At 42.6% G+C, this 22,340-nt stretch overlaps 1 protein-coding gene across 1 annotated transcript in view; it reads left to right on the top strand.

The window, feature by feature from the left end:
* The window catches only part of COCH (cochlin), a 92,407-nt gene that overhangs the window by 40,042 nt on the left and 30,025 nt on the right, over positions 1-22,340 (top strand). The window contains exons 4-6 of the mRNA XM_082242946.1: positions 7,697-7,853; positions 9,091-9,224; positions 17,940-17,993. Coding sequence (XP_082099072.1) covers positions 7,697-7,853; positions 9,091-9,224; positions 17,940-17,993 — 345 coding nt within the window. The remainder of the gene's footprint in view (positions 1-7,696; positions 7,854-9,090; positions 9,225-17,939; positions 17,994-22,340) is intronic.

Genomic DNA, 22,340 nt, shown 5'->3' with positions numbered 1-22,340 from the left:
GCAGGTGCTCCATCCAGAAAAAACTAACTGTTGCTAATAGATGTGTCCAAAAACAGAAAATTCTTAAAGAAATGAATGAGTAGCCTGCACCAGCCACCTTCAGGGGAAATGGCCACTCACCTCAATGAATGATCATAAGGTCAAAAAGCGCAGAGTGCAGTATAAGTATAAGTTTATATTTTCTCATGTCTTTTGTGTAATATTATGTAATGGGATTTGAACAAGCGCGACATTTATACACCCACCATTACCTTATTTATAGTGTTTGAGTTCACTATATAATGGTTGCAGCTGTTTGGTTACAAAACTATTAGGAACGGTTTATATTAATATTTTTCTCTGTACATAGCAGCGCATAAGTATCTCAACACAGATAGAAGGGATCCTAGAATAACATTGATGCAGACTAACTCAGAGCCGCAACCATAGGTACCATAGAGCACATTCTACAACTCATGTACAAGGAAAAGGGTGTGGCTGGGGAGGGGCAGTCCAAGACACATAGCATTTACATGTAACATTATCTTATGTTACTGCAAGTCACTGGAGCAGCATGCAGTGGTGTTCTCAGTATCCAGGATACTGTGGGATAGTTCGCAGGGTACATACTCTGGTGGTCAACCTAAGGGCCTAAATAGCCAGAGAGGAACTAAACCCGGAGGTCCTGCAGAGCTGACTGGAAAGGAGACACTGGAAAGGATCTGATTCTGCATCTGTACAGATCTGTGTCAAGAGGCATATCCTGAGGGGGGCCATCCCTTCAGTTAGAAGAGTCAGTGGACGGCTGTCAGTAAAGGGGATGCTAGAGAGTGTCCTTAAGATAATGTAGTTCATCAAGTCTGTTGCTGGAGTGAGAGCAAGGAGACTTAACCCTTTCCATACCCGTGTAAGTATGGTTAAAGCAATGTGACTGCTTCCACAAGTATCCTGGTGAGGCCCAGTAAGAGTTGCCCTTATCAGCTGTAAATAGTTCAAGTTGGAGTATCCCACTATTCCCTTCTCCCATCCAAGTTCCTCAATAAATAGACTGTTTTTTGAGTAACGAGCCACTGGATGTAAGGATGAATATGTGAACTTTCCCTAAGTGACTATCTGCAGGTAATCAGAGGAGGCCCAACAAGTCATCACACAGCAAGCCCTACGGGGACAGTGCTATACAAACAATACAAGGGTAGTCTTAAATGTTCACAGCCTGACAAGGAAGCAGTGACCAAACAGAGATGAAACGTCATCACTGCACCAAGCCGCTCTTCCATATTTTCCCGCCCTGAAAATGGCACATGCCCGCTATACAGTTTTCATGCGCTGTTTGCAAATAGTTGCCATCCGTAGTCAAGTTGTAAATGGAGAAAGTGGAAGAAGAAGACTCAGTGTTCCATCAGCGAGCAAAGTGATGGGTAACGGTCTTCTGCACTGCTGCTGCACACCCTCGGAATCCCAGAAGACTATTGCCCGCTGATGGAACACTTTAAGAGCCGTATAGCGTGCATGTGCCATTTTCAGCGCTGAACATCTGGAAAAGTGAATTGGTGCAGTGAAAAAATTTTAGGCCTGTGTAATTACCCCTTTCATGTCAGACCATGATCTTATCAGACTACCCTGATACTATTTTTATATTTGAAAATATATTGTTTCAACATATTTAGGGTGATTGAGAACTTCCATCAAGCTTTTAGATCTTTCCTGTAATTTCTTGTCATGTGTCCAGGGTAGGTTAGCAGAAACCTCCATAGCAATAGTTGGTAAATAGCTAAACACTCTAAACATGGGCAGCACAGTGGCTAAGTGATCAGCACTTCTGCCTGGCAGCACTAGCTTTGTTGGTTTGAATCACAATAATGGCACAATCTGTATGGACTCCAAAGAATCAGTTAATTGGCTCCTGTCTTGTCTAAATTGGCCCTAGTATGTGTATGTATGAATGATAGGGACTTTAAGTTTTAAGCTCCTTAACCACTTGCCGACCGCCGCACGACTATATACGGCGGCGGTCAGCCCCTCCTGGGCAAAGTGACGTATGGGTACGTCACTCGCCCACGAGCCTGTAGGGGGCGAGCGCGTGCCGCCGCTGGCGCGCTCCTGCCCCCGCTCGTTCCCTGACATCACCGCGCGGCGCGAGTGACCGGTGGCTCCGATGTCCGCTGGCCACTCGCGATCTCCCGCAGGAGAGGGAGAAAGGCAGAAGGCTGATGAAAACACAGCGGTTTGTCATTTTCCCTTAGATAATGACAGAGGCTATGCAATCCTGCTATATAGGATCATATGCCTCTGTTATGATCTAACAAGCCACGCCCCTTGACAGTTAGAATCACGCCCCTAGGGACACATTTAACCCCTTGATCACCAATAAAGTTAACCCCTTCCCTGCCAGTGTCATTTTACAGTAACAGTGCATATTTATAGCACTGATTACTGTAGTAATGTCACTGGTACCCCCAAAAGTGTCAAAAATGTCAGTCAGGGGTCCGATCTGTCCGCCGCAATGTCGCAGTCCCGCAAAAAAATTGCAGATCGCCGCCATTACTAGTTATAACAATAAAAATGACATAAATATTTCCCGTAGTTAGTAAACGCAATAACTTTTACGCAAACCAATCAAAATACGCTTATTATTTTTTTTACCAAAAATATGTAGCAGAAAACAAATTGGCCTAAAATGTTAAAAATTTGAGAATTTCATATAAAAAATTGTAAAAAATATTGTTATTTTTTCAAAATTGTCGCTCTTTTTTTGTTTATAGAGCAAAAAGTAAAAATCGCACAGGTGATCAAATACCACCAAAAGAAAGCTCTGTTTGTGGGAAAAAAAAAGTATATCAATTTTATTTTGGTAAAGCGTCGCATGACCGCGCAATTGTCCGTTAAAATCACGTAGTGCCGAATCGCAAAATAGGGCCTGGTCTTTGAGCAGCCAAATCCTCCGGGGCTTAAGTGGTTAAGGGCAGGGACTGATGTGAATGTACAATATACTGTTTATGTAAATTGCTGTGTAAACTGTCAGCACTATATACAGTAAGTACCTCTAATAAATAAAATAAACATAGTTCTGTCAACAAAATAAAAAAATGTATGTGGTCTATTATTTTACCCACCATCAAAACCTAATCAGAAAAACTCATTTTGGACAACCTTTAATAAAACATTTAAGCCTGAAAAACAGCAGACAGCACTGAATGGAAAAAAAGAATAACAGTTTTAACACTTGCTTTTAGAAAACCTTCCTTCCTTAGACAAAAATAACAATGCAATAGGTATTTACATTTTGCCATAAACTACATTTTCTAAAATCATGAAGGGGTTGTAATTCTTTTTTTGCTAAGCAACTCTGCACATTTTTATCCATCTGCTTTTGTATTCCATAAAGGGAGCTGGAATATGCAAGTGTCCATTTGTCCAAAACAATCTACCAGGAAACAGTTACATTAATGGGATGCTGGGGAGTTTTGGAACCTTACAGATCTCTGCTAAATAGAGTTGACTAAAGGCCAAGTGAATTGTGGTGTAAGCCCTTTTTCACTCATGGTTTAGGCCCAACAAACCAAACAGCTATTGGTTGAAAATGGTTGACAGACAGTGCTGGGAATTTGGCTGCACCTTAGATTTGGCTTCTACATAACTACGTGAAAGCTAAAAAGCTAAAAGTTTTATCCCTTCTTATAAATACCTGGTTCCAGTGACAGTTACAGTGCTGAACACTGGATAAAGTTGCTGCATTTAATTGTGTATACAAAGTTAACAAGACCCATTTGCTGTCTGTGTGGCAAATAAGAAAAAATGACTTTGAACCCCTTAGCATGTGAGCCAAACCTTTGCAACCTCTCCATATTCCAAAGGCAATAAAATCACTATACTTTTACGACAATTATTTTCTTTCATTCCAAGTTAAATATAATTAAATCCCAACACTGTTATATTGATTATTTTTTTAATAGTTAAGTCAAGAAATGGGAATTTGCAATTTTAAACAATAAAAAAACAGAATGCAGAAGAAACTAAAGATGACAAAATTGAACATGTTAGTACAATAGCCTATGAATATCACTGAAGAGGTAACAAACAATTCTTGGAGTCAAAAATAAGTTCCCAGGTTCCTCATTCTACTATTCCCAAGCCAAGCTAATAAAAATATTCACATAAAATAGGTAATGGTGCAAAGGAATTACACTATAAAATATATAACTATTCCATGCAATCTTAAATCAGGCCACCCAAACTAAATTGGACTCAGTCATGTATCTTTAGCAGATGTGACCATGAAGCATGACTAGACAACGTTTGGAACTAAGGCCAAACTTCTGGATTGTATGAGAGGCAAACAAAGTACTCATTCAATAGCAGATGTGCTCATATAAAGTCCAACATATATAGATTTGTCATGCGTGTTGGCTTTCTATCATTCACCAATTGATCATCTCAGATTGGGACATTTGCAAACTCTAACTTCTGCTGTTGATGAAGCACTAGTCCTATCCTATCTTCTATTATAAAAGCTGATCTTGCAAAAGCAAGATTCCAGATTTCAATTTCAACACAAAGGGATTCTGCCAGAGTTTTGCCTCTACTCACCTGTGTGCTTACCTGCAGCCTCTAACTTTTGCAGGGCTTATGTGGACAGGCGTTTATTTGCTTTAAACGGGTTTAAAGCAGGCCAAATGCAGGGCAGAAGGAAATTAAATGCACCTGTCAATGAATTCTGAATAATCTTAGAAAGTGTCTCAAACTGATGCTACTGACACTTACCCAAACCAATCAACAGAGGCCCTTATAATCTACTGTATACCTAACAGATATTGGTATTAGTTATTGTGCACGCATTCATTCATGTTGTTCTTTTCCGTACAGGTCACATCATACTGTTGAAGAATCAACCATTTCAGCACCGCTTAGCATGCACACTAAGGGGCAGATTCGTAAAGCTGCAGAAATACCAGTACACTAAAAAAATTGGGCACATTATTTGAGCAGAGTGATGAAAAAAGTTCCATGGGACACCACTGGCTCTATAATTAAATTTTTTATGAATAAGCAGTAAAATGCAAAGCATAGTGTGAAATAAACACTAATATGTCAGAGACCAGAGAGGGATACTAGCTACAAGCGTGACATATTTTAGATAAACAGGCAAGTTAAAGAAGAACCCTCTCAGGCTCTTGCCTAGTTGCAGTGTAATGTTGGTACTGCTGTTTACAATTTTGCGGTGGACTATCTTTATCCATATCAATTCATTAACTCTAATAGGAGCTATTAATATAAAGTATATTTTATGTCTGTCGTACTATAGAAGACATCTTATGTCTTGGCTGTTAATGTGCTGAGTGGCTATTAGGTTGTGACACCTTGCTTTACTCCGAAAAACAACTATCCAGGGTTCAAAATTTATCAAAAAGTGAGGGTCCCTTTTCTGCTCTGCCAAGTGAAAACACATATACTGTGTATCGATTGACAGCTAAATAAAAGTAAGCAATGCACAAGTATACATGACAGTAGGAGGGGGAGGGGGGTTCCAGAATCCACCTAACCCACATCTTGTATAAGTAGACCTCTTAGTCTCAGCAGGCTCTTGTGCAACTGAAAAGGTTGCACAAATAGAATAGGAAGGTGTGGGGTGCTGGATCTCTTAAAGCATGGGTGCTCATCTTGTGGCCCTCTAGCTGTTGCAGAACTACAAGTCCCCATGCCTCTGCCTTTGGGAGTCATGCATGTAACTGTCAGCCTGCCTAGCAATGCCTCATGGGGCTTGTAGATCCGCAACAGCTGGAGGGCCACAGGTTGAGCACCCATATCTTAAAGCATGAGGTGTCTTCAGTCAGGTTTTAAACAGTGTAGATGGAATGGTTATCATTAGGCAGCTGTCCCAGTAGTAGTATCCAAAGGTCAGCTCTTTGCTAGAGTAGGGACTGGATGTGGAAACCACCACAAACAGGGCATTAAGTTCTTGCTTAACCAGCATCAGAAACCCTCTAATTTTATTTTGTCAATTACATGCTTCATTTGATAAATGCTTCTGTGTTTACAAGTGACAGCTTGTCTCCCAGCGGCTTCCACAGATCTAATCTCCTGAGCAGCTCCCACTGGGTGCAGGATGGGAATAAGAGACATGCAGGTGCCCAGGGTGCAATGGGGTTATTGGTGGGAAGGGGGCCTTGCATGGTCTGTGATCTCCACTTTTTCTCTGGAGCCTGGGTGCCGATGCCCCAGCTGATTGATTTCCCTGCAAGTGAGAGAGGCAGAGCTACCAACAGTGTGCAAGGAGGTACTAGAGCTGGCTTAGTGCTTCCGCTTAATACAGCAACAAAAGTAGGACACTTGGAAGACGGTAGAGCTTTTAAAGAGGGCAGTGGAGGGGAGGAGTTGTGTGCAGAAGTCAGAACTGAGGAAGGGTGAAAGTAAGATGTGGATGGGGGTGCAGATGTAAACAGCTGTGGAAGAGGACTGAACTCTGCTCTCTGTATAGCGAAGTCATGAAATCTGCTCTCTGTGTATAGTGTACTCATGAACTCTACACTGTGCAACGCACACTCCTGAATACTGCACTCTGTACATAGCGCACACTTGCATACTGCACTCTGTGTGTAGCGTACCCCTGAACTATGGACTTTGTACATAACGCACCTCTTAACTAAACAGTCCATGTGTAGCGCACCCCTGAACTCTGCAGTCTGAACATAGCCCACCCCAGAACGCTGCAATATGCCCATATTGTACCTCAGCACTCTGTGTGTATTGCCTCCCTGATCTCTGCACTCTGAACATAGCGCACCCCTGAAATCTGCACTCCATGTGTCGTGCACACCTGAACTTTGTACTGTGTGTAGCACACCCCTGAACTCTGCACTCTATGTGTAGTGCACTCCTGAACTCTGCACTCTAAACATAGCGCACCCCTGAACTCTGCACTGTATACATAATGCACCCCTTAACTCAGCACTCTGTGTGTAGCGCACGCCTGATCTGTGCACTCTGAACATAGTGCACCCCTGAACTCTGCACTCCATGTGTCACGCACCCTTGAACTCTGCACTGTGTGTGTAGCTCACCCCTGAACTCTGCACTCTGTGTAGTACACCCCTGAATTCTGCACTCTGTGTGCAACATACCTCTCAACTCTGCCCTCTGTGTGTAGTGTACCCCTGAGCTGCACTCTGAACATGGGGCACCCCTTAACTCTGCACTTTATATTTAGTTTACCCCTGAACTCTGCACTCTGTGTGTAGCGCACCCCTGAAATCTGCACTCTGTTCATATGTACCCCTGAACTTTGCACTGTGAACATGGCGCACCCTGAACTCTGCAGTCTATGTGTAGTGAAGCCCGGAACTCTGCACTCTGTATGTAGCGCACTCCTGAACTCTGCACTCTCTGTGTAGCACACTCCTCAACTCTGCACTCTGTATGTAACACACTCCTGGTATTTAATATCTTTTTAAGACCCTCCAACAGGTAGTGACATTTGGCCACACACATAATCTGATGCGGTTTGGCAGGTGTGTGTGTAGGGAGACGGGGATTGTGGGGGGGTTTGAATTTCTGCACTTATTCTCTGAGAATAAAAAGGCCTGTATACATACATATAATCTGTGCAGTCCATTATTTTTATTTAGTAGTGTGTATATCACATCAAAAACATTTTAAATAAGGTTAATAACTGTAAAATATACCCACTTGATTCATTAGCATGCATGTATTTTTCATACAGCTCCTGTTCCTATAACCTGCTCCATGAGAGGAATGGATTTGAAAAAAGAATCTGCTCAAGTACTATGTCCCCCAGGATGCAACACCCAGCAGCTCTCTGTCTATGGAGATGGTGTGTATGCAGGAGTGTCCAGTGTTTGCGGCGCTGCACATCACCGGTATGTCTGATTTTTATCATCTGCTTTACTTAAATGATTAATATCATATTAAATAAGAGTACAGGAACCACAGGTAATATTAGTAGACACAACAGTGGATGTCTATTTAGGTAATGATTATATTTTATGGAAGGAGAAAAGGATCAAGGGTGCCATTCAGTGTTAGAAAAGGATCAAGAGTGTCAATATGATAGGTGTGTGTAATTAGAACCATAACCATCGAACTCAACAGAAACGTGTTTTTAAAAAATAAGTGGTATTGCTGAACTTCCCTTTTAGAAATGCTAGTTAAGGCTGTAAGTTTCTGACCTTTAGCAAATTATGACTTCCTATGCCTTCACTAGCAACATGCTTGTTATAGGAAAGTGGTTCAATAAGTGTCACAGACAGTCAGGAAAATAGTATTATCAGAATAATGCCATCAATGACAGCCTCCCTATTTTTTTCAGTGCACATTTCCTTCGCTTAGGATGAGAGGCTGAGCTCCTCTTCAGCAGATCAAGTCCCTTCTCCACACCCCATTTCTACACTAAGCAAGTCCTCTCTTTCTATCTGTATATCATTAGCATGCTCCCATCATATAACTCCTTTATTAAACATACCTATATGTTCCCGCAGGTATAATCAATACTATTATTATTAAATTACAGTTATTTGTGTATATTTTTGGGCCTTGGATGATAGGTAATATTCTGTAGCAAAGAATTGCTTGGCCAGAGGAATTCCCCTGTCAGCACTGTCTGTGTTGATGGGGGAATCGCGCAAATTTCTGTCCTGCAACCAGTTGTTGCAGGGAAATAAATTTGCACCATCTATGGTCTCCTCATTTGCACAAAAGTCACCAATAAGCCCCGGTTCACATTGTCACAACTTGTCATGCGACTCAAGAGCTCAAAGTCGCATGACAAGTTGCCACCTATAAACGGGAATCAAAACATTGTAATCGGTGTGACTCAAGTTGCTCCGACCTGCACTACTTTTGGTGCGACTTCAACGCGACTTGCATTGACTTCTAATAAAGAAGTCTATGCAAGCCACAATGAAGTTGCACAGGGATGTCAGATTAAAAGTCACACAACCTTGAAGCCACGGCAGTGTGAACAAGAGCTAATACAGTAATATTTTATAATAAGTTCCGTAGTATGTTTGTAAATACAGATATTTTATCCATTTGATGGCAGAAATGTAAGAGCCCTGTGACTGCTCAAATAATCAGCAGAAATTTCTCTTTTGCTAGTGGGGTGATCTCCAGCAATGGTGGATCTGTGTCACTACGTAGACTTCCTGGTCAACAAAATTACCAAGCTGTCTTAGCAAATGGAGTGCAATCACAGCCACTGACCAAATGGTCATCATCTTTTTCTGTATCCAGTAAGTAAATGCATTTGTTTATATTTTATATGTATAACTTTGCTTCGATAAATATGCAGCTACAGCTCCTACCTGAATATGGTGACACTATTGAAATCCAGTGTTACAATGAAAAACACAGTTACAAAAAATGTGCAATTGTATTCAGAGGCAGTTGCAAGCTAAACATTTAAAAAATGGTTAGTACAGAGCAACAAGTTCAACAATTAAAAGTGGAATTTCAGTATCAGCATTAGAACATCAACAAATGCAATGTAGCAATTCACTTTCCCACATCTTGCTAAGCTAACTATAATATAATTCCCAAACATGTCTGTTGGTGAGCTCCCAAGTCTGTGCTGGGGCCCTGAATGACTGCATGGTAACAACTTTTTTTTTTCCAGAATAGTAAAGTAACAACCAACCTACTGTTTTTTTTTTTATGATACTATACACTGAAAAATATAACAAGTGTGCAGTCCCTTTAAGATAGTCAGCCCCAAAGAAAGTCTCTTCCTTCACAGTTTACTTAATCCAGCAAACATAACTATAAAGCTACTGTACTTTTAACAGGGATTAGTACCCTTTATGTAATCTCCCTCCCCCTTACTGTCAGTGTCTATGGTGGCTGCCCCTATCTATCTTTCTTGGGATTTATAGTGGAAAGATGGCATCTTAGGGGAAGAGAAATGTGGAAGTTTTCCCACATGCAGGTGTCATTGGCATCATGGGACCTGGACTCACCCTACTTTTGGGAATTCAGAGAAACCTGGAGCACTAGGTCTGGAGACTATAATGCTGGTTAAATGAACAGCAACAAAGAAAGCACCAGACTATTGGTGGGCACCTAAGCCTGACTTTTGGGAGATTGCACCCTTAATATGAAATGTTTGGATGCTGTAAATAATTAGCTTTTCAACAATCCTAAAAAGCTAACCCAATTTGGCATTCTGTACCTGTAAGAGCAGAATGAAGAGCAAATGTGCTGTGAATTGTTAGGGGGCATGCATCCATGCTGAGCCTGCTGTTAGCAAAGACTGGGGCAGCTGGTGTCCATCCCATGACTCTCCACGAGAGTTAGAGTATTTATAGTTTCATTACTGTGGCAAACACAGCCACTGTATATTGTCCTTCGTGTATGCATTATGTTTATTGCATGTGTATACCTTTAAGAACCTAGTGTTTGTAGTGTGGTTTGTGTGGAGAGAGTGAGAACTCTTTCACTTGGGACTATCATATGTCTGAGCAGTGTCCCTCAGGAGATGGGTGGGGGTTTGTTATTGTTAAATACCTGCCTTATATTGTCCTATTGTTTCTGTCTGGCAGAGTAAGGTTATTATGGGATGTTCAGCTTTGTGTGTGGAATGTCTCGAAGAGGGAGGGGTTTTGGCAGAGTGTAGATCCCTTGTGTTTTCAATAAACAAGGCATTCTAGTTTTGACCTCCAAGCTAAGTGTCGTCTGGTTATTGGAGGGTTGGGAATATCATACGCTACCAGGATTATTGTATGTTGTGTCTGACTACCAGTGGAGATATCGCGGATCATACTGCTACTCCTCTACAATTGGTGGCAAGCGACGGGATCTTTATCCACACAGCAAAGCAGCGTTCGGCAGTATTCATGCGAACAAAGAGAAAAGAAACCATTCAGATGAAACCGGAGTTCGGCAGTACGTAAAACTACACGAAAGGCTGGTGAATGGGAACAGATTATACACGGCTAAAGTGGCAGACATTGAAAGCATTGCTGGAGGCAAGAGGCAAGATAGCCAGCAACAAAAACAAAGCGACACTGATCGAAGAACTCATGGAAGAAGACAGAGCAGGCATAGATGCAAGGCCAGAAACAGACCGAGAATTTGAACTGGAATTTCGCAGCAGGATAGCGTTGTATCCAAGTACCCCATCAATGGAAACCCATGAACGGGTCGCAGGGGATGTACATGAATACATCATGGCCATAAGGGGGCCCCAGCCACAACCTCTCCAAGTACACCCAACTCCACTCAGCATGCCGCAAGGTAAACCCAAAATACCATACCAGGCATTTAAAAACTTCACGGACACGGAGGGAGAAATAGATGGGTATTTGCAAGACTTCGAGAGGCTGTGCCAGTTACATAATATTGACCCAGAGGATCAGGTACAGATATTGGCTGGGAAATTGTCTGGCCGGGCGGCCGATGCGTATGGGGCAGTCCCTAATGCCGACATCCGGGACTACCAGAAAGTTAAGCAGGCGATTTTGACCAGGTATGCCATCACCTCCGAGGCATACCGACTCCAATCCCAGGATCTTAAAAAGCAGGACCAAGATTCCCATACTGAGTTTGCCCATCGTTTGCACAGGGCGGCCACCGGATGGTTAGATGCAGCACAAGCCACTTCACGAGAGGATGTTTTGCAATTATTATTGTTGGAGCAGTTTTTCCAGAGACTACCTCAAGAAATGCAGCTCTGGGTAAGGGACCGTAAACCTTGCACCCTTCCAGAGGCTGCTAAATTAGCAGATGAGCACCAAGACACTAGACCGGAACAACGACCACCGCCTAGGGTAGTTGCCCAGCAACCCTATCACCGACCAGCAGTCACCGAACCAGCACACCCACGTTCAGGAGGAGGTAACAGTCAGTACCCCAGTACCAACCACGAGCTCATACCCGGTGCCATCTCTGCAACCAAATGGGGCACATACAGAAAGACTGTCCCCGGAATCGGCCTCGTCAGCCCTGGCCAAATCAAGGCTACACACCAGCACCTCGAGCCGCTGTACACTGTTACCAAGCAGCCCCTGCATTACAACCCTCCACAGCAATCCAAATGGAGGAACCCCTGGGCACCCTACACGAGGTTAACCCCATCCAAGCGGCATTGGACAATCGACAAAACCACCGACAAGCTGTGCACATGGAGGGGAGACAACTAGAAGGGTTACGTGACTCTGGGGCTACCATCACGTTGGTCCGGAATCACCTTATTGCATCCAGACAACTCACTGGGGATTCTGTAGCTGTACGAGTAGCAGGGTGAGCCATTTTCAAAGTTCCCACTGCGAAAGTACACCTGAATTGGGGAGCTGGGTCAGGGAATGTGGAGGTGGGCATGATGCAGGATTTACCCGCAGACGTTATTTTGGGCAATGACCTGGGGGAGCTGACTTCAGCTTTTGTTCCCCAATCTACCATCCACAAAGCTTATTTGGTTGTTACCCGGCAGCAGGCTCGCACCACAGGACCACTACTACCACAGATGGGGCGGAACTCCCCCAAACACCAGACACCCAGATACCCGTCCCGCAGTGGGGTACAGTGCCACAGGTGCAAGCAGTTTGGGCACTATCGACGAGACTGTACCCAGAGCAGGAACCAAGCTGCGTGGATCCAACCAGGGTCACCCCCTTCAGCACGGACAACGGTCCCCTACTATCCCACAGGGGTTTCCCCAGTCGTACCCAGGTTCAAACACACTGAGGAGCAATGGGGTACCCTTCATGAAGCTAACCCGGTGCAAGCCGCTACAGAGAACCAACAGCATCATCTACAATCGGTCCAGTTAAATGGAATGCCCGCTCAAGGTCTCCGAGACACGGGAGCCACTCTCATCTTGGTCAAGCGACACCTGGTTCCGGAGGCTCAGCAGTGGTACGGATGGCAGGGGGAGCAGTACACCGACTACCCACTGCGAGGGTCCACTTGAATTGGGGTGCCGGGTCAGGTCTGATTGATGTGGGGTTGATACGGGAGCTCCCCACCGACATCTTACTGGGGAACAATCTAGGCCAGTTGCCCTTAGCGATCCTGCCAGTCCAGATCCCAGGCCAATATCCCGGAGACCTAATGGCCTTCTGAGGTCCAGACGCTTCAATGTTTGGATTAAGAACAGTATTGAGCCCGGTTGGAGAAGATGGCAGAGAACAACCTGTAACCTACTTGAGCAGAGAGCTTCTCCCCAGGGAATGAAGCTTCAGCCCTACTTGTATGGACAACAGTTCACGGATCACAACCCGTTGGTATGGCTAAACCGAGTGGCAGGGGACAATGCCCGGTTGTGGCACTGGAGTTTGGCGTTACAACCTTATGACTTTACTATTCACTACCGCCCCAGAAAACAGAATGGCCATGCTGACGGGTTATCGCGACAAACTGAACTGGAAAAATGATCTGTGAGTACTCCCCGGACATCCCCAAGCCGATCCGTTATGGATCAGACTGTGTATGCCGGCTTGGTTCTGGGGGAGCATTGTGGCAAACACAGCCACTGTATATTGTCCTTCGTGTATGCATTATGTTTATTGCATGTGTATACCTTTAAGAACCAAGTGTTTGTAGTGTGGTTTGTGTGGAGAGAGTGAGAACTCTTTCACTTGGGACTATCATATGTCTGAGCAGTGTCCCTCAGGAGATGGGTGGGGGTTTGTTATTGTTAAATACCTGCCTTCTATTGTCCTATTGTTTCTGTCTGGCAGAGTAAGGTTATTATGGGATGTTCAGCTTTGTGTGTGGAATGTCTCGAAGAGGGAGGGGTTTTGGCAGAGTGTAGATTCCTTGTGTTTTCAATAAGCAAGGCATTCTAGTTTTGACCTCCAAGCTATGTGTCGTCTTGTTATTGGAGGGTTGGGAATATCATACGCTACCAGGATTATTGTATGCTGTGTATGACTACCAGTGGAGATATCGTGGATCATACTGCTACTCCGCTACAATTACTAGTCTGGTCTATGGGAAATGTGGGAAATGAGAGTCATTTGAAACATCCCATGGACTGTGCAGGTTGTTCTGAGGGAAAAATCTCTCTATTCCCCAGAGCTGGTATGTGAATAGTGTAAGTGTAAAGTGAAACAAGTGAGTTGTGCTACTAAGTTTCAGGGCACCTACAACCAAGCAGACTCCAAAAGCCTTCAAGATGTTTCCATGTATCCCAGCCGTTACAAACATATTCTGTGTATGTAGCTGAATAGTCTCTCTTTGAATTTGCAATATAGTCTATCACACTTATAAGATAAACAGAAAGATGAAGACAACGCCGTGCTGTTTTGCATCAAAGAAATACAATTCTAGAGATCTGATGTACAGTCACTGAACTTGCTGGTAAAGACAGCCAGCTCGCCTTAGTCTTTTTAGGCAGACATAAAAACTAGTGGAATTAGACTCCAGTTTCTCTGTGCTGTCCTTGAGGCACAGAACAAACATCAATCTGACTAGGAGAATCCAGCAGGATCAGTCTCTTAAGTTTCTTTCAGCTTCCCTCTTCTATCACCAATCTCCTCCTTCTCAGACTGTGTTGGAGAACATTCCTTCCTGATGTCACACACTCCAAACCCTGGCAAATGTGTCTCATTTCAGTAGCCACCCCATTTAGGTCAGTTGTAGTAGAATTTTGTAGAATTTGTAGAATTTTGGAGTTGTCTGAAATACATAGCTGGTAATTTGTTAGGATTTCCGAAAAACAACAATATCTCTCCTGCGCTCGAGTTGTATGCGGGAAGGGGAATCTTCTAGGCGGTTTTATGACACAAGTGAAGTGGTCTTGCTGCCCCCCTCAGGACCAAGGGTATACAAAAGGCACTACAAGAAAACAACAAGAGAAGGGCGCACCGACCTTGTGCATTACCACTTAAAAGTTTATTAAAATCAAAGAAGAGTAGCGTACAATATACTCACAAACATAGCATATGAACAAGCATATAGGAAATGGGCACCGCTCGCTTCCAGGACACTTCTCTACTGCTGGATAGCGTGATGGCGTCCTCAAACCTGATGTGGCTTACGCGTTTCGAGGGAGGACCCTCTTCCTCAGAGCCAAAATCGCCACTCGTAATTTGTTAGGAACAGAGTGTCCAACAGTAGCAGAAAACAGCCTGTGCAAAATAGCACACAGTTACTCCCACACACCAGGTGAAAATGGCAGTTTTACAAAGGAAAACAGTTCTGCAAAACGTCTACACAACAGGTAAGCAAAGCACATGTCTCTGAAGTGGCTGCATACAGATAAGTATACTGGTGTAGTGGTCCCCTTTTGTAATTTTTTATAATGTATGTATATCTACAGTATGTACCGTATATATTGTAATATTTATAATGCGTTATAAGTTATAAGGATAACATCACCTTTAGTAAAATTGTGTTTTATTAAATGCCCACACCACTGATTGCAGCCACTCTAGTTTAATATATACCTTTGTCCCTTTTTCATTGATCTCTTCTCCTACATGGTCCTGCCCACTTCTTCTTCATATTGCAAGCGCATGCCACAGCTTCAAACATTTCTATGGGAAGCCATACTCATGGTGGCCTCAAGCAATTTAGAAAGAGTATTGGTCTCCATAGGAATAAATGGGGCCAAAGCGTAAAGGTAAGTATTGAACCGGGCTGGCTACTTTCAGGCTACATTTACTAAAAGTGAAATTGTCCTTTCAATTTGGGGATATCGGCTTATATTTTCAGCTAATTATTTCTATGCTACGTAATGTATTTTGTACAATCCAGATGTGGGCCCTGAACATCCAAAAAAAATTAGCAGCACAAGCAACACTAATCTGGGGACACAGAAATATCGGACTTAAAGAAGATGAATAATATATACACCTACAAATTTTAGTAGTATTGCACCAATTGTATCTCTGTGAGAGATTACATAAAACCCATCAGTTGATGTACTGTATCCAGCAACTTACCCACTAAATACTAAAGCTTAACCTTTATTACCACTTGAGAAAAATGTATTTTAAATATTTATTTTGACTTCTTCAATTTTTTCCACCTTTGCACCAAGTAGTGTTTCTTATCACGGGAGCTGTAAAACATAACTAAATACCTTTAACTCTTTCTCCTCCAGTAGCATTTTTATTTTATAGGCTGTTCAAAACTTTTAATCTAAAATCTGTTATATTTAGTAATCCATTTCTCTTTCCTTTTTACTCACTTTTCTTTCTTGTATTTTTAAATATAATCTCATTAAGTTCCTTCTACCTTCAATTTTTCTTTTAGTCAAACTAACTTTATCTTTACACTTCACTCATTAGACTACATTCTCAAATATTTACTCGTTAGCCTACATTCCCAAATATTCACTTTTCTGTACATTTCCTTTTTTAAAATACTTATCAGTTTTAAATCTTCCTTCTTTCTTTCGTTTTTCTAAAAAAATCTTTTTTTGTCATTATCGACAACTTCCTTCAAATATTGCATAGCTACCATCACAAATCCAGTTCATATAAGTATCCCACCTTGTATGTTTCGCCATTGGTGTGGCTTCATTAAGGGTAAAGTGGTACACATTCATGTGCAAAGTTTACAATGAAATGTCCACTTCCTGGAAGGCCCCTCTTTTTAAAGGTTCACCCATGTGTTCTGGCACACCTGCGATGAAATCATTAGATCATCACGTTAAGTTTGTGCCATCACACTGGTGTTCAGTAATGACATTTTTTAATTCTCCTGGCCATGCGTGTATACCTTACTTGTTAATACTGCTTCTTTCAATGCTAAACTGTTTCCTTATCTACTTGTAGACCTCTATTCGTATATTGATTAGCCTTTTTGAAAAGGGAATGCATTCTTTTAAGGGGAACAATCAAAACATCTTCTTCATAAAATTAAAACAATTTTTTTCTATTAATTACTATTTTATTACTATTTACACTATTTTTTTACGGTTCAATTACAGAAAATGTATTAACAGTTTACAAAGTTGCCAACATAATTTTTAATCTATTTTTAAAAAAACCATTTCAGGCTAAAACTATTTTTTCCCACCCACCTCCAACCCTACTAGGAATTTTTCCCCTTACCTTATAAAGCGTAATACACTCATCTCCCACCAGATCCCTCACCACTAAGAGTTCTGGGTGTGGGGGACTGCAAATCCAGTGGTGCAATGGAGATTTAGATTGCAAGTCCTGTGATGACATCAGTCCCCCCTTGGATCCAGAGCTGGACCGAGGACTGATGAACAGCAAGGCTTTTGGAGATACTTTTATAACCCTTTCCAGCTTTATGCAAGTCAACAATTCTTAATCGTAGGTCTTCTGAGAGCTCTTTTGTGCGAGGCATCATTCACATCAGGCAAAGCTTCTTGTGAAAAGCAAACCCAGAACTGGTGTGTGTTTGTATAGGGCAGGGCAGCTGTAACCAACACCTCCAATCTCATACCATTGATTGGACTCCATTTGGCTGAAATCTCACTCCAATTAGCTCTTGGAGATATCATTACTCTAGGGGTTCACATACTTTTTCCACCTGCACTGTGAATGTTTACATGGTGTGTTCAAAAAAACATGGCAACATTTCATTCTTTGTGTGTTATTAGTTTAAGCAGACTGTGATTGTCTATTGTTGTGACTTAGATGATGATCAGATCACATTTTATGACCAATTTGTGCAGGAATCCATATCATTCCAAAGGGTTCACATACTTTTTCTTGCAGCTGTGTATATATATATATATATATAATATATATCTATCATACTGTCTATCATACTGTCTCAGATTGCCAATTTAGGAGATGTCTACTGTAATCACACAATGAGGTTGATTTACTCAAGTAGTAGCAATTGTTTACAATGGTGTATGTAGCAATCATACGGGTTACATCCATTTATTAGTAAAAGTAAAGTTTATCCTCAATGCTGTGATCATTTGTGAATTTAATGTTCTGTGCAGTGGGCTACACATATTTTACTCTTTTGTACCTTATGAGCATATATTAAGCACAAAAATGCTCTTTATTTTCTTTTAGAACAGAAGAGTCGTGGGATGGAGGTCTCCGGAAAACCAGTGTCCACCAGTACAAGTGAGCAACAGTATTCTCCCTTTCATGCAACCTATTTGAAGAAAATAGAGTACATATCAAATAATGAGCCTCTTGCTCATTAATTGCAATACTAAAAGGATGTCCCACCTCTTTAATATTGTCATCAAAAGGATGCATCATTTTGGCAAAGGAACCCTCTTTTAAGAGTCAGATGCTGCCATTAATGGCATTCATTTGAAAATGATAGCTAACTGATTGTCTGGGGCTAAGGTAATTTCTAATCACTGGTGTGGAACAAGCATGGAAACAGTGAAGTCAAAGCAAAGATAGAACTCCTTATCTGCATACTTGTTCCAGGCCAGTGACTTGGAAAGTGTTGAGGCTTGTGAATGACAATCACGCAAATAGCATTTTAGAATTGATTTGAGATCTGTAATGGCTTCCTTATATCTTTCCTCACAGGTTCTTTGTATGTCTTTTACTTAAAGTGGAGTTCCAGCCACATTTTTTCAAATATAATCTTTATTAAATCCCAGAATGGGATCACATTAATAGCGTACATATATTGAAACCTTCAGACATGACTCCTAACACATTCAAAAGTAAAACAATGGCCTGAAGTATATAATGAACAGTGATATACAGTATCAGTGAAGGACATGTCAGACAGCTCTCTTCTTTTATGAGATCGCTGCAGAGTTTAAAATGTGCATTCAAAAAGGTATGGAGCTACCCATTCCTTTCTTCTTCTTCTTTTTTCCAAGCACAAAGGTAGGAAGAAATAGAGAGAGCAAGAGGAAGAGAAGAGAACAAAGAGGATAAAAAATACAGGGTGGGGGAAGGTTTGAGGGGCAATGTTGCAGGTAAACTAGGCAATCCAGGAAGGTGGACTAATAGGGAACCTAAGTACCAAGAAGGACAATTCCCTCTTCAGAGAGTACAAACAAGTTCCAAAGTCTCCGGACACGTTTTACACTTCCCATCATGTATAACTTTTTTACAAGCTAAAAACTATTTGGCTATTTTTTTTTTTTTTTTTACGACCATGTAAAGCACTCCCATTTTGGTAAATGTTTAGCATACCTGATGCCTCCACAGGCTCAGATGGGTCACCTTGCTTCATAGGCTGTTGCAGAGATAAAGGCACAGATTTTTCAGGACCCAATGGCACACCGTCAGTCAAATCCTTCGGCTGCTGATCACCCCCCCCCTGCCCCCGCCCCCCTTCATGGGCCCTCTGCGCATTGCATGGAACCAATCCTCATTGCTATATTTTTCTTTAAAAGCCTCACTGGTTTCCTTCAGCATGGCCACCAGCAGACTCTGCCTCTCCACTTTAGCCTCCAAAGCCATTAACTCAGGTCGCATCTGCTGGCTCTTAGAAGCCGATCACAAGCAAGTTTTTTATGTTTAAAGTCAAACCTTAACTTTGCCAGTGCCTCTTCCTCCTTGGCAACTTTTGCAATCCTTGCACAGACTTTCTTCCTGTAGGTCTCTAAGCTGTCGCCTTTAGCTGGGGCATGCCCCAGGGCCTCAAACACAGGTATGGGAGGACCAGTACTATGGCCATCTTCCTCTGGGTCCAACCCAGGCTTCTGCATTCACTCTGGGTATATAAAACAGTCAAGCTCTCTTGAGGAGGAAAGCAACAGTAGTGCAGCCACACCCTTTGCAGCTATAACAGCTTCAACTCTTCTTGGAAGGCTGCCCACAAGGTTTAGGAGTGTATCTATGGGAATGTTTGACAATTCTTACAGAAGCGCATTTGTGAGGTCAGGCACTCCTGTAGGACAAGAAGGCCTGTCATGCAGTCTCCGCTCTAATTCATCCCAAAGGTCTTCTATCTGGTTGAGGTCAGGACTCTATTCAGTTCATTCAAGTTCCTCTACCCCAAACTCGCTCATCTGTGTCTGTATGGACCTTGCTTTGTGTATTGGTCCAAATCATTTGATGGAGGGGGGGGGTTATGATGTAGAGTTGTTTTTCAGGGGTTGGGCTTGGCCCCTTAGTTCCAGTGAAGGGAACTCCTAAGGCGTTAGCATACCAAGACATTTTGGACAGATTCGTGTTCTGAACTTTGTGGGAACAGTTTGGGGATGGCCCCTTCCTGTTCCAGCATGACTGCGCACCAGTGCACAAAGCAAGGTCTATAAAGACAAAGATGAGCGAGTTTGGGGTGGAGGAACTCAACTGGCATACCTCAACCTGATAGAACACCTTTGGGATGAATTAGAACAGAGGCTGCGAGCCAGAACTTCTCGCCCAACATTCGTACCTGGCCTCACAAATGCGCTTCTGTAAGAATGTTCAAACATTCCCATAGACACACTCCTAAACCTTATAGTCTGCCTTCCCAGAAGAGTTAAAGCTGTTATGGCTGCAAAGTGTGTAAACTTAATATTGAACCCCACGGACTAAGACTGGGATGCCATTAAAGTTATTGTGTGTGTAAAGGCTGGCGTCCCAATACTTTTGACAATATAGTGTGTGTGCGTATATATATATATATATATATATATATATATATACAGTATATATATATATATATATATATATATATATATATATATACACACACACACACACTGCTCAAAAAAAAATTAAAAGAACACTTTTTATTCAGAGTATAGCATCAAGTCAGTTAAACTCCTAGGATATTGATCTAGATATTGATCTGGTCAGTTAGCAGATAGGGTTGTTAATCAGTTTCAGCTGCTTTGGTGTTAATGAAACTAACAACAGATACACTAGAAGGGCAAAAATGAGATGACCTCCAAAACAAGTGGAGGCCACTGACATTTTTTTCCCTATCCATCTGTTCTGACTGTTTTTCACTAGTTTTGCATTTGACTAGGGTTAGTGTCACTACTGGTAGCATGGGGCAATACCTGGACCCTATAGAGGTTGCACAGGCAGTCCAACTCCACCAGGATGGCATATAAATACGTGCCATTGCCAGAAGGTATTTGTTTCCCAGCACAGTCTAAAGAGCATGGAGGAGATTCCAGGAGACAGGCAGTTACTCTTGGAGAGCTGGACAGGGCCGTAGAAGGTACTTAACCCATCAGCAGGACTGGTATCTGCTCTTTTGTGCAAGGAGGAACAGGATGAGCACTGCCAGAGCCCTACAAAATTACCTCCAGCAGGCCACTGGTGTGAATGTCTCTGACCAAACAATCAGAAACAAACTTCATAAGGGTGGCCTAAGGGCCCGACCTCCTCTAGTGGGCCCTGTGCTCACTGCCCGGCACCATGGAGCTCGATTGGTATTTGCCATTGAAAACCAGAATTTGCAAGTCCGCCACTGGTGCCCTGTGCTCTTCACAGATGACAGCAGGTTCACCCTAAACACATGTGACAGGTGTGAAAGGGTCTGGAGAAGCCATGGAGAACGTTGCTGCCTGCAACATCGTTCAGCACGACCAGTTTGTTGGTGGCTCAGTGATGGTCTGGGAAGGCATAACCAATGGAGGGATGCATAGACCTCTACAAGCTAGACAATGGCACCCTAACTGCCATTAGGTATCGAGATGAAAGCTTTGGACCCACTGTCAGATCCTACGCTGGTGCAGTGGTTCCTGGGTTCCTCCTGGTGCACGACAATGCTGGCCTCATGTAGCGAGTGTATGCAGCTAGTTCCAGGAGGATGAAGGAATTGATACCATTGACTGGCCCCCACGCTTGCCTGACCTAAATCTAATAGAACACCTCTGGGACATTATGTTTTAATCCATCTGATGCCGCCAGGTTGCACCTAAGTCTGTTCAGGAGCTCACTGATGCCCTGGTCCAGATCAGGGAAGAAATACCCTAGGACACTATCTGTCATCTCATTAGGAGCATGCCCTTCCATTGTCATGCATGCATACAAGCCCGTGGGGGCCATACAAACTACTGAGTACCATTTTGGTTTGCTGAAATGAAATTTCAGCAAAATGGACTAGCCTGCTGCATCATTTTTCCACTTTGATTTTTGGGATGTCTTTGAAATCAGCCCTCTGTAGGTTGATAATTTTAATTTCCATCAAACGATGTGCCATCCTTTCGTTCCTTACACATTACCCAGTCCAAATCAGTTTAGATATCTAGCATGAGATTTTTCCCCATTGAGATCTGATGTTTTTTCAAAGTGTTCCTTTAATTTTTTTGAGCAGTGTATATACATAAATATACTACTATATCTTTATTTTTTGCACTTTTCATTTCTTCTCGGGGAAGTCTGGATTTGGCAAGTGGAGACTTGATCAAGACCGCCCATGCAGCTGCAATCAGAGATCTATTCCTGCAACAGCTCTGTCTCAGCCTCTCCATCTAGAGAAAGTGTGGTGACGGCCCATCTCTTCCAATTTAAATACAATGCAGAAGCATTGGGTTTATAGTGATCTGC

Source organism: Pelophylax lessonae (assembly GCF_965119305.1).
Source record: "Pelophylax lessonae genome assembly, chromosome: 13".
NCBI classification, from domain to species: domain Eukaryota; kingdom Metazoa; phylum Chordata; class Amphibia; order Anura; family Ranidae; genus Pelophylax; species Pelophylax lessonae.
Note: the sequence above shows the minus strand (reverse complement) of the source record. Positions and strands in the feature narration are given on the sequence as shown.